Source organism: Copadichromis virginalis, linkage group LG2 (assembly GCF_057382275.1).
Source record: "Copadichromis virginalis isolate Kocher_CV1m ecotype Utaka linkage group LG2, C_Virginalis_male_GT1.1, whole genome shotgun sequence".
Classification (NCBI taxonomy): Eukaryota; Metazoa; Chordata; class Actinopteri; order Cichliformes; family Cichlidae; genus Copadichromis; species Copadichromis virginalis.
In genome coordinates this window covers 2,100,919-2,121,794 of record NC_140619.1, presented here as the reverse complement: position 1 = coordinate 2,121,794, position 20,876 = coordinate 2,100,919, and the positions used below count along the sequence as shown (strand labels likewise).

Below are 20,876 nucleotides of genomic sequence, written 5' to 3'. Positions count from 1 at the left end.
CAGGACGGTGCGGGGATGATTAGGACAGCTGGTTCAAAATAAGTGAAAATAAAAGTCGAGGATGCACCGATTCCCAAGTCAGCTGAAAGACACGTTGGCGTCTCCCCAGATGACCTGGAGGAGGTGGAGAGGGAGGTCCTGGTCTCCTGTTTAGACGACTGCTCCTGCAGCCCAACACTGGATAAGAAGCAGACAGTGGAAAGGTGGATGAACAATGAAACAAACTTGCTGGGTGGTTAAATTAGTAAGTTAGTTCAAAGTTCACACAAAGCCGAGCTGAACAGTCTGTAAAGCAGAGGACGAGCAGAAGACGAGTCACTGAAGCACATCGGCACAGGGAGACGTCGGGGAGGGGCTGCATTTCACAGCAGAAAGACCACAAACACCAAGGACGTGTGGAGCAGAGTCGGGCTAGGAAAACAGAAGCGGCCCGACCGTACGAGGCCAGACGACCTTAATCCTTTAACAAAGTCCACGTTCAGCATCCACGAAGCCAAAGCATTACGAATGAACGACTGTAGCTGCTGGGCCTGAGAACATCAGCTGTTGTGTAACTCTCAGCTTATATCAGCACAACTTTAGATGTGCCACAGAAGGATGCTAGCAGACGGGCCCTCTGATTGGTTCTGACAACACAGAGTTAGCTCCGAGTGTGCAATGTGAATACGTCAGGTCAACATTAAGAGCTACATATCTATATTCTCACTCAATCACACGATGCGACTGTAGCTCCGACAGAGGAGCTTCAAAAGGTGCAGAGGTGACTGACGGTCAACCATCAAGTTGTTTTACATATCCTTCAGCAACAAACAGGTCTCTGCTTATTCTGCTTTCTGATGAAACAAACTCGACAAACAGCGACACGGGAACGCTTCCCAACTGCAGTGCGACAGAAAACTGCAGTCGTGCAGACAATGCTGCCAGCGAAGGCAGGAGGACTCGAGCCTTTATTTGGAACAAAATCAACAACGTCACATGTTTGACCCTTTTTTATTTACTCTTGGAATTAATGAGTTACCATACGTTCAGAGTCGTGTATGATAAAAGAGAAAACCAGCACAGATCTGGAGCTTATCAAATCCCCCAAATAAAGATTGAAGGCATGTTCTTGTATTTTTTCAAAGAATTGAAAAGAGTCGGCCTTCGGTGTGAGCCAAATGAAACATCATCATCACCCTCTCCCCACAGTGTCCACGTTTCACTGTCCAGCTCATTAGCGCCCCCTTGTGAGCAGCCTTAGACTCTGCTGTTCCTCCGTAATGCTACTGAAGAGTCATTAAATATTATGTGCATGTCAGTGCTGACCTGCAGCTTTCAACAGGAAACCAACTTTCTCATTTTTTAATAAAACCAAGTGTTTTCAGTCAGAAGCCCGAGCGTCGAGGCTGACATCCTTCTGGTTCTCGGTCTTTGGTTTCTAGATGTAGTCGTCATCCACGGGTTCGCCTGGAGTATCACAGTGATGAAGGAAGAGGACCACTACTCTCTGAAACACTCCTCTTTTGCTCTGCCGCCGCTCCGAGATCTCTTCCCCAATGGTCTCCATGCAGATGTCAGCCGACAGCTGTCCTTTGCGCCGTGGGGCGTAGATAGTGGCTAACACAGGAGAGAAAACCGTTTGAGTACAGAGAGCAGCCGCACGGAGAAACTGCTGACAGACTGACGCACTCACTGCTTTCATCGTCTTCAAAGTCGTAGCGGGAATAGCCGTTAGGATCCGCTGCTCTCAGGGTCCTGAGCCAAGGGAAGTCTGTTATCATGCTGTAGGGCGCTCCATCCACCAATCCTGAGCAGTGACATCACAAAGAGTTGATGGTGAGAACATGCACTACCAGTCAAACGTCTGAGAACAGTTATACAGTTATTTGTTGCAGTCGTTCAAGTCCAGTGAACAGCTTGAAATGGTACAAAGGTAAGTGTTGAACTGCCAGCGGTTTAAAACAAAGGTAAGGTCACCAAAACTGTAAAATAATGTACATTTCACAATTATACAAAAAGGCCTTTTTCAGGGACAACACGGGTAAACATTTTAAATCTGTTCTGCAGCAACGGAGGCTGATCAGCCTGGAAAGCTGCTGCTGTTACTTCCTACATGCACAGAGTTGGTCAGGGCTTCATCCTACAGCAGGATAAAGACCCCACACAGTCCAAGCTGTGGCAGAACCACCTCAGGAACAAAGAACAAGATGAGCTTGGAAACATGGAGGTCCAGCACAGTCTCCAGACCTAAACCCATCGAGCTGGTTTGAACTGGACAGAAGAGCGAAAGCAAAGCAGCTACAAGGTCCACATTCATGGGAACATCTGCTCCAGATGTGGGAGAAGATTTGATTCGTGTTGTAGAAAGAAGCCACGGCTGTGTTCAGCTGTTATATCACAGGGGGCGACTTTGATGAGTCAGAATATATTTGGTCTATAAACTGATTTTGATAGTTTTTTCACTCTAACTTCTTATTTGTCCTATGCTTTCATTTCAAAATGCAATGAGACATTAAACTGTATGATTTTCAATAAAAACTGGAAAAACTTTTTTTGTAAAACGTTTGAGCGGTAGTGTGTGTTTGATGAGGAGCTAGCCTGTCAGTAACTCCTTCAGTGCGCTAGTTCACCAGTGTAGTAAATAAGTCACTGCTATTCAAACAAGGAAGAGAAGTTTCTACATCCAGGGTGGATTTTATCAGTGTGGCTGCAAAGGTAGAGCAAGCAGTCAGCTGACCCAGGAATGATCAGCTGGGTGAGGCAGTGAAAACCATCTGTAGATGGCCAGTAACAATCAATACACTACAGACTCGCCATCACTTTTCTCACATTTACATCCACACAGAAACAAGATCAGAGATGATAAAACAGTGACGTTTAGAGCGGTGCACCTTTCCTCCCACCTGAGCCCGGCTCAGTGTGAAACTACACCAAACAGATCCTTCCTTCCATAACGTCACTGACCAAAAACAAACCTCGACTCCCAGAGGAGGCAGAATATAAGCAAGCACTTATGAAAACAAATTCAACAAGCGATGTGACGTAAGCACGTTACCCTCCAGTGTGTAGATGTCTCGGCCCCAGGGGTATCTGGGAAACTTTTTCACATCCTCTTCTGTCCTGGTGGCTTCTGGGAAGAACTCGTACTTTATTAGCTCTCTGTTAGAGACAAACACACATATATGAAAAACTGAAATTTGGCTTCATAAAGAGCAGTGACTCTATAGACAGTACATAACTCCCTTACTAATGACCACTGTTCCATTTTTGTTTCGTTTTGCTCTTTCTTGTTTGAAACTTGCTCATTAACGTCTGTGCTGAGAATAACCAGTCACGCTTGTTTTAAGCGCGTGGACACAGTATAGGCCACAGCCATCTGTGGTGGGGATGTGGTCTGCAGCTCCACTGCAGAGTGGTGGTGCAGTAGGGTTCGGGGGCAGTGCCAGGAGGCTGGCAGCACAGGTGGGAATGATTTGGTGATAATTTCCTGCTATTTCAGGAGCCAGCTGGACCCGGAGGAGCGAGCTGCAGCAGGAACGAGTCCTGCACAGAGCAAACTTGGAAAAAAGCTTAAAATAAAACAGAGCAACAGTGTGCATGTGTTGGGCCTGCAACCAGTACAGCCAGTAGAGGTAGTGGCCACGATGCTGGTGGATCTAACCACCATGCAGACAGTGGTGGATCCAGGCCGAGTGCAAACCTGACATAGTGGCCGGGTCACCCTTGGAGCAGCCACAGCTGGTCGGGGCTCTACGTCAACCGTGCTGGCTGTGGAGAAGCTGCCACGACTGCCAGCCTCTAACTCGCTCGCCACCATCGCCCCGCACCTTCCACCAACTAAAGGCGATGTCCTAACTCGCAGGGAGCCTCGCAAATGCTGAAGCGGAAGTGCTGGAGGTGTGGGCGGCCGGGACACCAGCGCCAGGAGTGCCTGCTGATGGAGGTGGGACAGGTGGGGCACCAGCCCTCCAACACCTTCCACCGGTCCAGGAGGGACGTACTGGTAAGGTGCCAAGAGGGTATATGGGGATGGAATAGGGCTGCACGCAGACCCTGGTTCAGCCAGGGCCATTGGTGGAGGCAGAGCAGGTGGAGGTTAGGTGCGTGCATGGGGACATACACAAATATCCCATAGTGCCACTACAAATAAATACAAGGGCAAAACGCAGTAAAGGCTGCAGCATCTCTGAACGGCGTCGACGGATTGGGATTGAGAGATGCGCTTTAAAAACCTTTAGTGGAAGCTTGTGGGCGGGGCTTGTAGTGTCTGAGCTGTACTCAGTGGTGACACGAGGTCGTGCGACGCCGGCTTTGGGGAGGAGGAGATGGCAGGGCCTTCTCGTGAGGCCCCGCCGCCTCCAGCGATTGGCCACTGTTCTAAAACCTCTGGAGCAGGTAGGGCTCACAGCCAACCTGAAGAAGTGTGCCGTTGGACAGATGGAGGTGCAGTATTTGGAGTACCACTCTGAAGACGTCCTCAGGCGGAGAAAACAACAGCCTGTATCCCAAGACCAAAAGAGAGGTGAGGCGGTTCTTGGGGACAGTTATCACTGCAGATTCAATCGATCGATCAATCATGCCAAACTTGTGCATGGAGCAGTGCCAGGTAGCATCTGTGCAGGTAAAGAAGGGGGGACCCCTGCTTCACACACCTAACGTCTGACTCCCCTTCATTCATGCAGATGGACACCTCGAACAGAGGGCTGAGGGACACTTTGTCCCAGCAGGTAAGAGGGCTCGACCGCCCTGTCGTCTGCACCGTTATTACCTCCTGGGATGCCCTCGGTTCAGACCATGTCCCACTGCAGCCCCATGAAGGAGTCCAACATCCAGATCACCCGGATCATCGTCCAGCTGCTGGCTGCTAGTACCTGCTTCATCTACATCTGTACAAGAACCCTTCAGTTTTCTGAAGTTTGGTAAATAAAAGCAGCAACACAACCCTGTTCATGTAACACGTGTGACTATGACAGATCAGTGGCCCTATAAGCAAATGTGTTACTGAAGTCCACAGCAGCTGTTATGCTGACGAAACACTACCATCAAAGGCCCCACACCCACGCACGGACACATGTACGCACGCACACACGCACCCACATCCACGCTCAGACGCACCCACGCACTGACGCACCCACATCCACGCACAGACGCGTCCACATCCACCCACGCACAGACGCATCCACCCACGCACACACAGACACGTCCACGCACACACAGACACGTCCACGCACACACAGACACGTCCACGCACACACAGACACGTCCACGCACACACAGACACGTCCACGCACACACAGACACGTCCACGCACACACAGACACGTCCACGCACACACACAGCAGCCCACTGCTGTCTTGTGTAATGTTGCATGTGACACTACTCACTGGCTGATGTTAGCTATGGTGTCCATCCAACTGCGAATGCGAACTTTGTTGCGTATATTTGGCGGGTTGCTGAATTCGTGCACTATAGCGATGTGGTAAGGATACGGCCCCTGGAACAGCTGGCGCTCCAATGCTACCGAGTCAATCTGACAACATGAGACAGACAGAATTACACTGAGTGTTTCACATAGAAGTGTCTGGAAAATGAGACGAACATTTGTTTATCTTCATCTTGTTTAACGTTATCGTGATTTTAGCAGAGAGAACATGTCTGAGTCTGAGAGCTTCTCTTTTATGTAGCCAGATGTTCCAGCTGTTTTCAGCAAGCACAGTTATATCTGCTGTCAACAGCTTTACAGGCACAACCAAAGGTCTGAAGAGCCGGGGTGTCAAACACAGCCCACGGGCCACATTCGCCCAGCAGAATAAAGTGATCCCCATTTTTATTTTGATCCTTTTCCCATTGTGGGGGACAAAACGTTTCAAACACCTCACCTGTGTTCTCCCTGGTAATAGTAGCAGTAAGTAGATAACACATGTTGCCCAATGTGTACCTTTCTCTTATTTTTCATACATTTCTCGCTTTCTTGTAGTCTATAAAATAAACTCCATACAGTCTGTGAATGGCAGAGATGTGTGCAGCACAGAGCCATGGCTCAGGCTCTGCATGAAGTTATAGTGCTCAACTTGTTTGATCTGCTCATCACAAACAAGCAGAACATTCGACTGCATCTGTATAAGTTTATAGTTTTTCCCACAGGTAAAAACCTCCATCATTGCCATTCATACAACACAAAGTAATTAACAAGTTTGTTTTTCACTTTCCACTGTAGCACAGTCCTGCTTTTTTACGACTACAGTAAAAACCTTTATTTTTTACAGTTTCTGTCTTTGCTGAAGCTTTTTGTAAGATCGAAGTGGCTGTATGTGGCTCGCCATGTGAAGTGAGTCTGACACCCCGGCCACAGGAAAAGTGCTTTTTGTTGCAGTATTGCGACATTACAACATTTTATACACCAGCAGTTAAGATTTCTAATGACCAAAGGTCACCAACCTGATGCATAGGACGCATGTAGATTATGCGATTCCTCTCAGGGGGCATTCTCAGGATCTGATCCAGGACCTGTTCCATGTCTAGCTTCTTACACTGAGCGTAGTCAAATCTGTTTACTATGGGGGCACTTTCTACTCTCAGGTGCTTTAACACGCGGCATCTGGTAGCTGTAGAGTGTAAACACACAAAGACGCTGATTACTCGAGACCTTCCAACTCAGCATAACCAAAGATGTCGCGGGCACTTTGGAGCGTTTGAAACACGACAATTTGATTTTTAAAAAGTACAAAAGTTAGTAATGACTTCTTGTATTTGCACAATCTGCCAAAAATTAAAAACATTCATCTCAGATTGAAGCTAAAAAACTAGTTAGTGTTGACTTGTTGTTCCTAGAGTATTTAAAAGTAGAATGGGAGGCAGAGCCTTCAGTTTTCAGGCCCCTCTTCTGTGGAACCAGCTTCCAGTTTGGATTCAGGAGACAGACACTATCTCTACTTTCAAGATCAGGCTTCAAACTTTCCTTTTTGCTAAAGCATATAGTTAGGGCTGGACCAGGTGACCCTGAATCCTCCACAGGAGGTCTGGGCTCCTGGGTGCTTCACAGAGCGCCTGTACACCTCTCTGCATTTAATCATGAGTTATTATTAACCTCTGTCTCTCTTCCACAGCATGTCTTTATCCTGTCTTCCTTCTCTCACCCCAACCAATCACAGCAGATGGCCCCACCCCTCCCTGAGCCTGGTTCTGCTGGAGGTTTCTTCCTGTTAAAAGGGAGTTTTTCCTTCCCACTGTTTGGCCTAAACATGATCTCTTAACAAACAAGAGTGAAGACTAATTGTTTTGAATATGCAGTGACCAGCACTGACAATTTTGTGACTCATTTACACACAAATTCGTTTCTCAAACGCAGAATATAAGAACCTCGGGAGATGCAAGAACATTTTACAGCTCATGTGCAGCACGAACACTCAGAAAAGTAGCAGCAGTCACATCTACTGCAGTTCCATCTACTGCAGTTCCATCTACTGCAGTTACATCTACTGCAGTTACATCTACTGCAGTTACATCTACTGCAGTTACATCTACTGCAGTTACATCTACTGCAGTTACATCTACTGCAGTTACATCTACTGCAGTTCATCGACTGCAGTTACATCTACTGCAGTTCATTTTAAATGTTAAAAAGTAACTAAAGACTAGAAGCACTCTGATAGCACACACCTTATGTTTTTAGTTTTTGGCAGAACAAAACATTAATGTAAGTTAATTATCAAATATGAGTACCGTGAATGAACATCATTTTGGGGCAGTCTTTAAGGACCAGGTCAGTGATTCCACAGTTGGTCAGAGTGATTCCCACCAGGTTCTTGCTCTTCAGAGACAAAATCTATACAAGCAAAACCATCTCAGTACATCTTTGATAAAAACACACTGCAGAACCATTTGACCAAACTTTAACCAGAAAGGAACCAAGGACAAAAACATCTGTGTGCTTTTCTTTGGATCACAGAGTAAAGTGCCAGTCCCCGTGTTTGTGTCCGAGCGCACGCGTACCTGCACATGGTCGTCCTCAGTCACCGGGTCCGAAGTGCTGGTTGATTTGTCAGCCATTCGTTTCCTCCTCACTGCCATTCGAGGCCTGGCTCTGGAAAGATCTACACAAAATAACAGAGTCCAAGGTTAAACACACCTGCCTGCAAAGAGGCTGAAAAGACACTGCTGTGAGATGGTGAATCAGGTCAGATGGAAAACCCCACAAACGTGGGAGAGTGGACTTGTACAACATGAAAAGGCTGGATGGTCACACACTCCTGCAATAAAGAGGCTGTATCACAAGGAGGCCGATCAGTTTGTTTCCTCTGCACGGAGCGTGTCTGACGGTGCAGCAGCCGTGGAAACAACAATGTAATCTGCACATTTTCACTTTTTCCTCCAAGTAGATTTCCACTTTTTTCCTCAAAACAGCGTTCAGACTTTTTTCTTAAAATGCTCAATACAATTTTTATTGCTAATGTGGCTGTAACACTGCTTTGTACCTCAGCCGCCAGCAGACAAACCCGTGGCACCAATTTAAAAGAAGAAAACTTCCTCTGACTGTGAGATCAACGTCACTGAGAACTTATACAGAACATTTACTACATTTGGTAAATCTGTTTCCCAGCAGAGCTGCTCTGCAACAAAGAGGAAGCCTCGATGTCCCAGCTGTACACAGGAACCTGAACACAGCTTCCATTTGTGCAGCTGAAGCGGCAAAGTAAAACTTGTTTTAAAACCCCACATGGACACGCGTGAGTCCATTTATTCAGGTTTGAATGTAGAGGTTTGTCAAAAACTGTCTGCTCAAAGTTCGTGTGCGTGCGGATGTAATTCCTTAAAAGCCAAATCACTGTAGAAACTTGTGGATCGTATCGTACGCACTCGAATCACTTTTGAGGCAAATTTCTCAGCTTAGCTTCTGAATGATCTTGTTAATAATTTCACATCCTCGTTAAGTTGGACTGTGGATCCTGCAGCTCCTGCAGCTCCTGTGACAATCAGAACAACCCCAGGTTTCTCTTCAGCTCTGTAGCCAGGCTGACAGTCAGAGCTCTGTCGGGCCAACCATCCCTCTAACCTTAACTAGTAACGACTTCATGAATAACATTTGAACCATTAGAGAAAAATGACCAATAATCATCCCACAGATGTAATATTATCTACAGCTGCTCTTAGCACCACTGATGTTAAGTTAGACTCTTTTTCTCCAGTCGATCTTTCTGAGTTAACTTCAATAATTACTTCCTCCAAACCATCAACGTGTCTTTTAGACCCCATTCCTACAAAACTGCTCAAAGAAGTCCTGCCATTAATTAATGCTTCAGTCTCTAATAATCAGCTTCGTAGCACAACATTCATCCAAGCACCAGCTAACACTCACACACAGACTCTGATGGTCGGAGAGAAACTTGGCTCAGTATCTGGCCCAAGGACACAGACTGGGATCGAACCACCGACCTTCTGATCAGTGGATGACCTGCTCCACCTCCCGACCTACTGCAACCAAAACTAAAAGATTCTCCTTCTGATCTTCATATTCGTTGCACATCTACCTCTCACATGCTGCCTGATGTCTGGATCAGCGTGGCCATGTTAACATGTGTGACAGATTTTGTTCTGAGTGAACAAAAGTAAATAGCAACCGAATCACAAACAACTTCAGAGGTTTTAAACACAGCGATGTACTGAGCCTGATGTATACTAACATCTGCACGGAGCCATGAATAGAAGAAAGAAAAGCTTTAAGTTTCACTCCTGAGAAGCTGGATTCCTGTTGTTCCAGTCTTACCTGTCTCTGAGACCAACGGCACAGAGGACGTGCGGGTGCACGATCGGGTTAAAGGTCGCCTTGGAACAAAGTTCTCCTGCTGTGATCCTGAGCTCGCAGCAGAGGAAGGCTGCCTCTTCCCCTGAGCAGTCTGAGGTCCTGGTCTCCTGGGATCATTTTTTACAGCACCACCTCTGGGCTCCACTCTGTCCACACTGGCAGGACCAGAACTCAGAGGGACAGAGGGTCGCTCTGCGCCCTCTCTGCCACTCGCAGCTCTGTCAGGGGCTGTTCCATGGGTGGCATCCATCACCACGCTCCTACATCCACCCGCATGGCCCGATGTGGCTCCTGCAGGTCCAACTCTGACCAATGAGCCGGTCATTGTCCTTACTCCAGTCCTTGATGCTGGAGTATCCTCTGATGTCCCGCTAGCTCCTGGTCTTGCCGCGGCCTCCACAGCCTCAGTAGTAGTTCCTTTACCGCTGCTCCTCCTGCTGCTCTCAGTAGCAGCCTTCATGTCGGCCTTAATCTGTTCACTGGTCACCTGGCAGCTCTTCTCACAGCTGTTCTCTGCAGCGTGAGTCTTTGGCTGATCAGCGACTGCCATGGATATAGCCACACTGTTGCCCCTCCTCAGCGGAGTCTTTCCTTTACCTGGAGACGAAACACACCCTTTACAAACCTCGACACCAGCAGCCAGTTTTTAAGCCGTCATAATTACAATCAAATTAAGAATATCGGACTGATACATGAAGAAAGACGCTTGAATCAAAACACATCCTGAATGTCTGTCCACCATCTCACGATCCAATCATCAAGCACTTGCTGGTGCCTTCTGGCTGTGAGCCGTATCGTGCATCACCTTTTGTACATGAGGCCGGCTGCTCCAAACATGAAGGTGGCATTAACCTGGAAACAAGGCCTTCCTCTTCCTCGCTGTCCGAGTCCGAGATGACCTGTGAAGGTTTGGGCACGTTGGCACAAGCTGATCTGCACTGCTGGACTAAACCACTGGGACCTGGAATTAAAATCAAATATTAATGTGCAAAGTGTATGCAAGACATGTCATTTATACCTTCATTTTTCCAAACACTGCTTGCTTTGTTCAGTGAAAGACCAACGTCGGACCTGCTTGTTCCTCATCAGGTGGCTGTGATGCTGGAGCCTGGTGACTGGGCCCCGGAGCCATGTCGCCTTCTTCAGCCTCTGCTTCCTTCAGCTCGATCTGAGGCTCAACGTCCATGTTCTCCTTCCCAGAAAGTTAACACTCATATCAGAACCCAACCCTGACTATCAGCCCTACAATCTATCATATTTGACACGTGCGTTTCTGAGACCTCCGTCTCATCAACATGATCAATACTTGTCATTATTTCCAAACTCTTTTTGTCTAAAGTGAACATTGTTGTTAACAACAATTCGCCAAAAACACCCAACCATACAAAATATATATCACAGAACTACATCACAGAACTACATCACAGAACTACATCACAGAACTACATCACAGAACTATATCATAGAACTACATCACAGAACTACATCACAGAACTATATCATAGAACTACATCACAGAACTACATCATAGAACTATATCATACTCAACATGATGTAGCAAAAACATTCTATGGGCTTTGTTATCAGGGTTAATAAACATCTGTTATCTCTGGCTATTTGTGATGGGTTGGGTCTCACAGGGTGAAATACAGAACATTTTTACCTCGTCTTCATCCTCTTCATCTTCTTCCTCCACTCCATTTACTTCTGCTGGTGCTGTAAAAACAAGCGCTAGTTCTGTAACTCAACATTACGTCCATCACCTTCTACGACAGCGTACGAAGTAAAATACTTTATATAACTGAAGAAGTGAAGGTTAAAGGTCGCACTATGCCAGAACCACAGGTTGAAAAACATTTCCACGCCGTGTGTGACGCGCTGCGCCCTGTCAACCTACAGCTGCGTTGGAACAAAAAGAGTGAGGGATGAAAACATGCATGACTGTCCCCCCAAGCTCCAACTAAGCGACTGCAGACTGAGACTTTCACCCACAACGGATCAGCGACGGAAACAAGACAGCATCTGTTTAAACAGCCAGACTGGTTCAGCATTTTTTAGGTCATGGTGAGTATTGGTGTAACTTTACTAATCATGTTTACACATGATACACATGACTCTGTAAACACAGGAAAGGCATGTATGAATAACTCACAGCACTCCCTCACTGAGAATTTCAACCACTTCTCTAGTCTGACTTAAATTAATGCAACAAAGAATGATTCAGTCCGAGGCACTATCCCAGCACGGTAGGTTTAATCGTTCTCACATTATATCGATAAGTACAAAGCACACAGTCAAACTGTCACAGGATTCATATCAGGGCTTGCATTTGCTGATATGGTTATTGTACTCGGCCCTGAAAAGCTTAGAAATATGGTCTCTAAGCAGGTTCTTACTCTGGATGGCATTACCTTGGCCTCCAGTAACGCTGTGAGGAACCTTGGAGTCATTTTTGACCAGGACATGTCCTTCAATGCACATATTTTATTCTATTTTTTAAAAAGTATGGTTTCTTGCGCAATGTCTCCAACATCAGAAATATCCTGTCTCAGAGGACACTGAAAAACTAGTTCATGCTTTTATTAGCTGCTCCACAATGCTACAGCAAGAGTCCTGACAGGGACTAGAAAGAGAGAGCAGATTTCTCCTGTTTTGGCTTCCTGTTAAATCCAGAATTCAAAATCCTGCTCCTCACATACAAGGTCTTAAATAATCAGGCCCCATCTTATCTTAATGACCTTGTAGTACCATATCACCCTATTAGAGCACTTCGCTCTCGCTCTGCAGGCCTACTTGTTGTTCCTAGAGTATTTAAAAGTAGAATGGGAGGCAGAGCCTTCAGTTTTCAGGCCCCTCTTCTGTGGAACCAGCTTCCAGTTTGGATTCAGGAGACAGACACTATCTCTACTTTCAAGATTAGGCTTCAAACTTTCCTTTTTGCTAAAGCATATAGTTAGGGCTGGACTAGATGGCTGCCCTTCCCTGATCCCAGTTCTGCTAAAGGTTTCTTCCTGTTAAAAGGGAGTTTATCCTTCCCGCTGTTGCCAAGTGCTTGCTCACAGGGGGTTGTTCCTCAGTCAGTCCTGGCTGTAGCTCACGAGGTATCGCTACAGCCATGAAACTATTAATTGTAAAGTTCGATCCCCGTTTGCTCCAGTCTGCATGCTAAACATCCTTGAGCAGGATACCAGCCTCAAGTTCCTCTGTGACTCATCCATCAACGTGTATAAACGTTAGCTAGAAAGCACTTAAGCACAGAAAACAAAGCTGGTATGAATGTGTGAAAAAGTCATGTTGTAGTGCATTAAGCGCTCAGGCAGAGAAGAAAAGCTGTGTGTCAGCACTCCTGTCTTCTCAACACACACACTTTCCTCATTTTAACATTTCGTCTTTATCCTTAATAAACCAAATCTGCTGCACATCCTTCTCTTCTTTCTTAGTGTCCACCCTCACACACCACGAACTACACACCCTTTTCCTAGTGATCATGTCTACTGTGGTCTTCTTAACCATCACACTTTTTCTTTGCAAATCTCTTCTTTTAAATACTTTCTTGTACTCTCTCATTCCATCATCCAGCACCAAGTCTCCTCGTCCTCCTTCCTCTGCTCAGAGGAAACACCAAACACCTCCCTGACAGTTTCCTTTACCACTTCATGGCCCATGACACCACTGTGTACTCTCCAGTCTCGTTCAGGTTCCTCCATCTGCATAAGATATAATCTACCTATGCGCGTCTAGTCTTATGTTACTCAGTGTTCCTCCTCTTCTGAAGTATGTGTTCATAGCCATCTCCATCCAGCACATGTGTCCTTTAGCACTGCTCCAACCACGACTCCGTCCACTCTGGGAACACTCCACCGCTTCATCCAACTTACTCCAGAACTCCTCCTCATTTTCTAACCGACATCCAACTTGTGGGCCATCAGCATTATTAAAAACATATGACGTTTATTTTAATACAATTGTTGGTATTTAATTATTAAAGCCAGTGAGACTTGCCATCGTGTTGCTGCTGCTGCCGCCGCCGTTGGTTGTTTATGTTGTTGATGGGTGGGGGAGGCATGTTTGGCTCATTGTGGTGATGGTGGTCTTCATTGTCATTGTTTGAGTTCTGGTTGCTGACGAGTGCTGAGGACACACCGATCCCAGTTCCTGCACTCAGACCCACCCTGGCACAGCCCTAACACACAGGTGCGCACACACAAACACACAAACGATTACAAATTGTTGCTGTGAGGTGATAACGACTAAATCCCTGTGTGCACAGGACTAACACGTACAAATGAGTCCAGCTACTCGGGTTCATTAAGAGCACGGCAGTCACACTGATGCACTGCATGAATGCACCAGTGCAGGATCCTCTGTAAAGAGCCTGACACACTTGCCATGCAGTTCTTTTGAAATCTGCTCCCTTTGAAGACGACGCGTCTCTGGGATGATTCGTTTCGAGAAAGCGACCATAACAAACGTACCTTGGGTGGTTCTCGAAACATTTGGTCCAGACAGATGAACTCCAGACTGGGCAGCAACTCTACAAACTGGGAAAAAGACTCCAGCTTGATGGCATGACAGCGAACCAGAGTGAGATCAACCAGACGGCTCCATCTGGACTGATCTGCAGACAGAAACGGGGACAGCATGGTCCAAATGCATGACAACACTATACTTTTCCAATGATGTGAGAGGGAAAAACACTGCAGCATAATAAAGGCTGCATTTGTCTCTGCTGCTTTGTTATTATTCACCAAAACCAAAAATGTACCAGTAATCCAGTGGTGAGGGTTGTGGAGGTGAGGACAGTTGTAGATTAGCAGGTATTTAATATTGGTGAACACCTCATTCACCACCTTGATCCCAATATCAGTGATGATTCCTGGGTTCTCGATAACATCCGCCAGCCCATATTTCACCAGCTCCGAATGGCTCATTTTACCTGAGTTTAAATAAAAGCAGGAAAAGCCTCGTTTCCATCATCAGTGTACTGAACATGGGGCTTTATTACAGAGTTACTATTCATTCTCCTCTTGGTTTAAGGCTTCGTCAGCTGCTTATCGCCTTTTCATCAAAGCAAAAGATATTTGAGAGGAAGCACTAACACTGCAGCAGAAACTCATCCACATAACCCAGATGAAGAGTCTCAAACTGGGGAAACTCCAGCTCAGCCATCTTGAGAGCTGAGAAGACTCCATCTTTCGTCAGTGAAGGCTGGATACGCAGCTCGTGAAGCCTGATACAAAACACAGAAGGAAGTGAGAATTTCAGCAACGCCTGCATCTTCATGCAAACATCAAATAATCCAATCGTGTCAAATGTGTCACAAACCTGTTAATGTCACTGCCCTGGTGCACATATTATTCTGAGTTATTTCTGGCGTCTTACTCTACTGTTTATGTTTTAACCACATCTGAACACTGAAGCTATGAAATATGCAGCAGAATGTCCTGATTCTGTAATCCCTCTCACACAGCACTGTTCGTAAGCAGGTACCTGCGAGCAGCAGTTATGATGAGGTAGCCCAAGTCCACCTCCAGGGCATTCTTACAGGCTCCAAACGCAATGGTGTGGAGGTTCCGAAATCCTCCTGGATACGCCGTCAACATCAAAACAAACAGCAAAATATTACTACAGTACAGAAGTGAAGTAGTGTTTGAAGTGCTGAAGACAAACGTAGGGACACGTCATGTAAATCCACAGACTCTTGAACAGCTCGGACACAAACGAGTGAAAACACCTGAAAGACTCTTTGCTATAAAACACAGACGAAAACAAGCTGCGTCAGGGTCGCGGTCACTTTACTGTTCAAGCAGCACGAAAACAAACAAGAAAACAAAGATTTCTGAAGATGTTTTGTTTTAAATTTCAAATATTGTATAACAAGACATCTTTTTCCTCCCTGTTAACTGGAGCCTTTCATTGAACGACCCAATGAACACACTGGTGCTCTCTGCCTGTGCAGACATGTGGCAGCAGCTCTGTCACTGTGTGGTGTTTAACTAAATAAAACTGCAGACATAAGTGTGCGCACTAGTGTGTCACTGAGCGAACACAACCTCAGCATGTTGGGACTCTCTGCTCGTATTGTCACCATATTCAATCGAACGACAAAAGTCACCTCGGGGTCCAAACTGCGTTACATTCTTCACGCCACAGTAGGGGTGACGTGGGCCGCGAGTTTAACCCTTCAAAGCCGAGCGTATCGGATGTGATCCATGTGTTTTTGAGACTTCTGCATCGTCAGTGTAGCTTTTTTATTTTACCCTCAAAAAAACATTTTTAATGACGCCACTGCAAAAATATCGCTTATGGAGCAAATGTGATACAAATACTCATATATGCAGATTAAAATGTGACATATTTCTATATATATTTTGTCTAAAGGTTCAACAAACACTCCATCATCAAAAAATAAAGATTTCTGGTAGTAATTTCATGGTTCAGGTTTTAGAGGGTTAACGATTGTTTCCAGGTAATGTGATTCATTTCCATGTGACACTCATGAACATGTAAATTCTAACACGCAGGCATTAAAACAACAACAGCAAAGCCATGCATGAATCAATCCTACTGAACAACAGTGTGATTTAAAGATGCACTGAAAGTGCAGCAGTGTCTACAAACAGCTGCTCACCTGATCTCCAGCTGTCCTCCACCACGTGCTGAATCAGCCCTCCCAAGAAGGGAACTCGTACCAGCTCCAGCTGCTCGAGGTTCCGGGCTGAAGCCAAGCCGGTAATCAGGGGAACGTATTTGAGAGAGTTGGTCGGCCCTGCACAGTTGCGCATAACAAAGGTCCTTAGGCTCACACACAGAAAGTCCTTAAACGGCTGTGGTTTGGTAAGGCGGACCCACTTCAGGTAAAGGTGCCGTAGCATGGACACGCAGGGGATCTCGGGAACATTCACACCTGGGTTGGTAAATATAAAAGGACACAGATACTTTAGACCTTAAGATTATCCTTCTGTTCTTTTTAACAACCACACCTCTACACAACAGCAGACACGACGCCGACTTACATCCAGAATTTTGGATAGTAGCTCTGATGTATTTGGACCAAGTCTGTGTCATTATGTTGTACTCACCCACCAGATGGAGGGTCTGGATCTTGGCATTTATGGGGACGGTGAGTTTGTTCTCAGCGGGAATGGGAAACGCTCCGTTACGGTTGCGGAACTTTCCGAGAATGTGAACCTGGGGCATGTAGTTCCAAATGGCTTCCACCAGCTCCAGGTGGGAAGTCTCAACACCCTGAAATGACATCAGCGAAGGTAACTGCAAACGTAACTCAACGATTACACCTTAAGGCTCTTTCAAATGGGACCCGGCGTGCGCTAGCTACAGCAAAGGGCCTTTACACATATCATCAGTCTACCAGGTCAGAGAATGTAGCAACAAATAAAGAACATAAAACACGTGTTAATTATTTAATACACAGCAGATCAGTCACATACTGTTTACCCACCAGCAGATTTGGGCAGGCTTGCAGAGCCTCCAGGACTCCTGGAATACTGAACGCCTCAAAACCACGGATTCGTCTCCTTTCCAGGTATCGTGGGTGGAGACCATACAGCTGCTCCAGATCTGGCATCTTCTTCAATAGGAGCAAAAAGCTGCTATCTGTAAAGCCTAAAGATAAAGCACAACAAACATAAATAAATCCCTTTTTTTCAATGTTTCAAAAGCCCGGGGGTTGCAGCATAAACCGGTTACTATGGACGCATTTACACACATATAAACAGAAGGTGAAAAAAACCTAAGTCGTTAAAAGTACAGTGGAACCCTGACTTACAAATGCCCCATTTAACGAAAAATTCAAGTTATGCAGGGACTGAACGCCAATATTTCTGCCCGTGTTACGGGCCTGCGTAACAAAATCCGCCGGCTCTGATTGGCTGAGCCCACAATGCCTTCCGAATCATGTGACAGCCCTCTTGGCTTTCGTATTTGTGCTTTGCTGTTCCACTTGAACGACGTATTGTTGTTGCAGTTAGCAAGTAGCCTAAAGCCTGTCGTTCACTCCAAAGGAGCGATGGGTGCTTCGACTAACGAAAGACCCTCGGGAACGAATTCATTTCGTAAGTCGGCGTTCCACTGTATTAGAAATATGAGCAAAGATATTTTTGCTCATTTTAGTTTTAAAGTTGCAAGGCTTGAACATGCATCTCTATCCCGTTCTGTGTTTAAGGGTCTCCACATGTTATTGCACTGTCAGAGTATGACTTAGACACGTCCAGGACCTCCTGCTAACCAAAGCTCTTTGTGTTTTGGTGTTAAAACTTACTTGGAGGTGAAAAACACTGCATAAATATGACCTGAAACATCACCAGAAGTTACACAGCAAAACAGGAGTGAGTCTAAAAGGAAACATGGGCCGTTTGTAACATTCAGGACCATTATTTTATAGAGTTACTGTTATTAAGTAAATATCTTAAAATTTTAAGATATAAAAATAAAAGATTTTTGCAGGCCAGTAAAAACACCACTAAACTCTCAGCCTGACCTGGAGCTTAGGCTCGATACATTCATTATTAAAACTGACAACATCAGAATTCATATTTGGGAACGGCAATGCCAAAAAAAGGGTACCATAGCACGCTCTTTGTTGTATGTTGGTGAAAGGCAGACTGGTTGTACTGTACCTGAAGGCATATACTCCCACCAGTGACCAGCACACAGGTCCACCACCTTGACCACTCGCAGGTACAGAGTTACTGCTTCTCGAAGCTTTCTAGATAAACATTCCATACACATGATATCCTTCATGGGCAGGTACCTACAAACAAGACAACGATGTTTAAAATCTCAGAAGCTGTTCCTGTGATCACCATTAAAACTTTTACTGGGAAAAGCGAGCGGGAGTCCTTCATCGAAGCTTCCGATCAACAAACTCCGACATGAAGAAAAGAAAAGCGAACTTTGCAGCTGTTCCAGCCACCGCGGTTTGTTTTACACAGCGAGAAATCTGCAGTAAGGCTCCAGAAGTAAGAGCTGTAATAACATATGCAGATGAGCTGCTGACTTAGTCTCAGACCGTGCTTGAATTATACAGCTTGACTTTGCCTAACGGAAGCCGTAGGTGTACCGTTCTGCCTATTTCCATCTACGCAATATTAACAGGTTACATTCTTCTCTTTCCACCCAGTCTACGTCCATTCTTGTCCACAGTCTTGTTCTCTTTGACATACAGTCACCATCATGGACCAAACGTTATCTTGTTTTCCAGTGGGTGTGTGGCAGTCAAAGGTACCAATACTGACTGGCATAATGAGCCAACACACTGGTCTCTACAACGCATAGTAAATACGACAAATGATAAGTGTAGCCTGAGCGCAGCATACCTGAATATATGACAGAGGACTTCATGGGACAGCTCATTGATGTAGTCTTTGGGCTCACTGAGTCTTTGCACAAGATCTTCCCCACTGCTTCCCACCAAAGCGTGGAATTTATTAGACTTCTTCCTTGGACCCATTACTGCTGTATCATATCCTCCCACGTGAAGTCTGGAGCTTCTATATCCCGAGCGGGGACCTCAGTTCTGGACACATTATGAGGGAAGATGGGTAAACTGGAGTAGGAGACTCATACCACACGACCTACTTTGAGGACACTTTAAGCTAATACCAATTATGTTCAAGACCTGCTGCGTGTTTGAAGTGAGGATGTAAAACCAATAATTACTGTGCACTCAGGGACGCTACGTCATCAACATGCACGAATATTCATGTTTGGTGGTAAACATAAGAAAAACAAATAGACCTTTTAATAAAAATAAAAGAACACATTATTTATTTTCTTCCATTTAAATGTGATGGCTACCACTCGGGTTATTTTACGACTGGCAGGTTCGTTAAATTATACTTTAAAGTTAAAAGAAGCCTTCGTTTAAGCTAGCTTAGTAGATAGCACAGCCGCTGCTAAGACCGTACTCCACACAATGGGTTCGCAGTCACAACCTGGCCCCTTTATCAAGGCCTGACACGGTGGTTCTAACCTACCAGTATGTTTCTACTAAAGTCTCCGTGAAGCTTCTTCTCAGCCATCCTGTCTCCACAGAAAATGTACTAAACACAGCCAGAGACGCGTTAGCACAAGCCAATGTTAGCTTGTTCTTCTTCTTCTTCTGAGTTTCTCGGCAGGCCATACGCATTAAACATGTGTTGCTGCCCCCTTTAGGTCAGTGTTGTGCAGAAACAATAAACAATTGATGGTTTTCTCCAAAGTTTTCGTTATAATCACTGGTTATTATTGACATTGACATGAGGTCTGCCTCTATAACACAGCAGTCCATCAAAACATGCTTATCAGTTTGTCTTTAATGTGGTGGAGAAATTTATACAACAGCATGAAAACAAAACACTTCATTACACATAAAACTGTAGTACTGGAAAACTGTGCATAAACTACCAGAAGTAAAAAATAAATGTTAAATGAATTAATATTTGTGGGGATAGGTTAATTGGATAATCCAAATTGCCACTAGGTTTGAATGTGCGAGTGAATGTGAGTGTGAATGGTTGTCTGTCCCTGTGTGTTGGCCCTGCGACAGACTGGCGACCTGTCCAGGGTGGATGACAGCTGGGATAGGCTCCAGCGCCCCCCGCGACCCTGAAAAGGATAAGCGGAAGCGAATGGATGGATGGATGAATTAATATTGTAAAAGAAAAACGTAAGCCTGAACTGATGCTCTCTGTTGTTTATTTCAGCAGCTTTGCTCATTGCAATGTTCAATAAAAACTATTAGTAACTGAAAAAGTAGCAAGTACTCTACGTTTGATAAACCAGAATGATCAAACACCTTATTTAACACCATGCTGCCTTCATTACACTGTGTTTTTCTTTACTTCTCTTTCAGTAATCTCTCAGCTTCCTTTCCTGCTGGACTTTGTTATGTTTAAGGTTGACCTATTTTGAATACTTTATATTCTCTTCCAGGATCATATTTTATAAATCATATGTTAGTAGTGTGTGTACTGTGAGTTCAGGAACACAGGCCTATATCTTGATTCAAGTATATTCAGCTATATTACTAAGAACAAAAAGCAGCAGAATTAAAAGGTGTCAGGAGTGTGTGACAGTGTCAACTGTCAATATA

The 20,876-nt window shown here is 45.3% G+C and overlaps 1 protein-coding gene across 2 annotated transcripts; it reads right to left on the bottom strand.

The window, feature by feature from the left end:
* Nucleotides 1-974: 974 nt before the first annotated feature.
* fbxo38 (F-box protein 38) lies at nucleotides 975-19,915 on the bottom strand. 2 transcript variants are annotated; one of them, XM_085467606.1, is made up of 22 exons: nucleotides 19,780-19,915; nucleotides 19,120-19,319; nucleotides 18,421-18,554; nucleotides 17,244-17,407; nucleotides 16,864-17,029; nucleotides 16,413-16,688; nucleotides 15,272-15,365; nucleotides 14,881-15,011; nucleotides 14,547-14,717; nucleotides 14,257-14,399; nucleotides 13,784-13,964; nucleotides 11,445-11,497; nucleotides 10,853-10,973; nucleotides 10,587-10,742; nucleotides 9,743-10,378; nucleotides 7,972-8,072; nucleotides 7,702-7,804; nucleotides 6,418-6,584; nucleotides 5,364-5,509; nucleotides 3,035-3,138; nucleotides 1,673-1,786; nucleotides 975-1,596 (listed from the first exon to the last, which is right to left on the bottom strand). In XM_085467606.1, exons 2-22 carry the CDS (start codon nucleotides 19,251-19,253, stop codon nucleotides 1,418-1,420), a joined length of 3,474 nt encoding a protein of 1,157 aa, XP_085323732.1. In that variant the 5' UTR covers nucleotides 19,254-19,319; nucleotides 19,780-19,915; the 3' UTR covers nucleotides 975-1,417. The 2 variants fall into 2 exon arrangements, with proteins under 2 accessions (XP_085323732.1, XP_085323742.1); XM_085467616.1 differs by having other exon boundaries at nucleotides 10,853-10,970.
* Nucleotides 19,916-20,876: the final 961 nt, after the last annotated feature.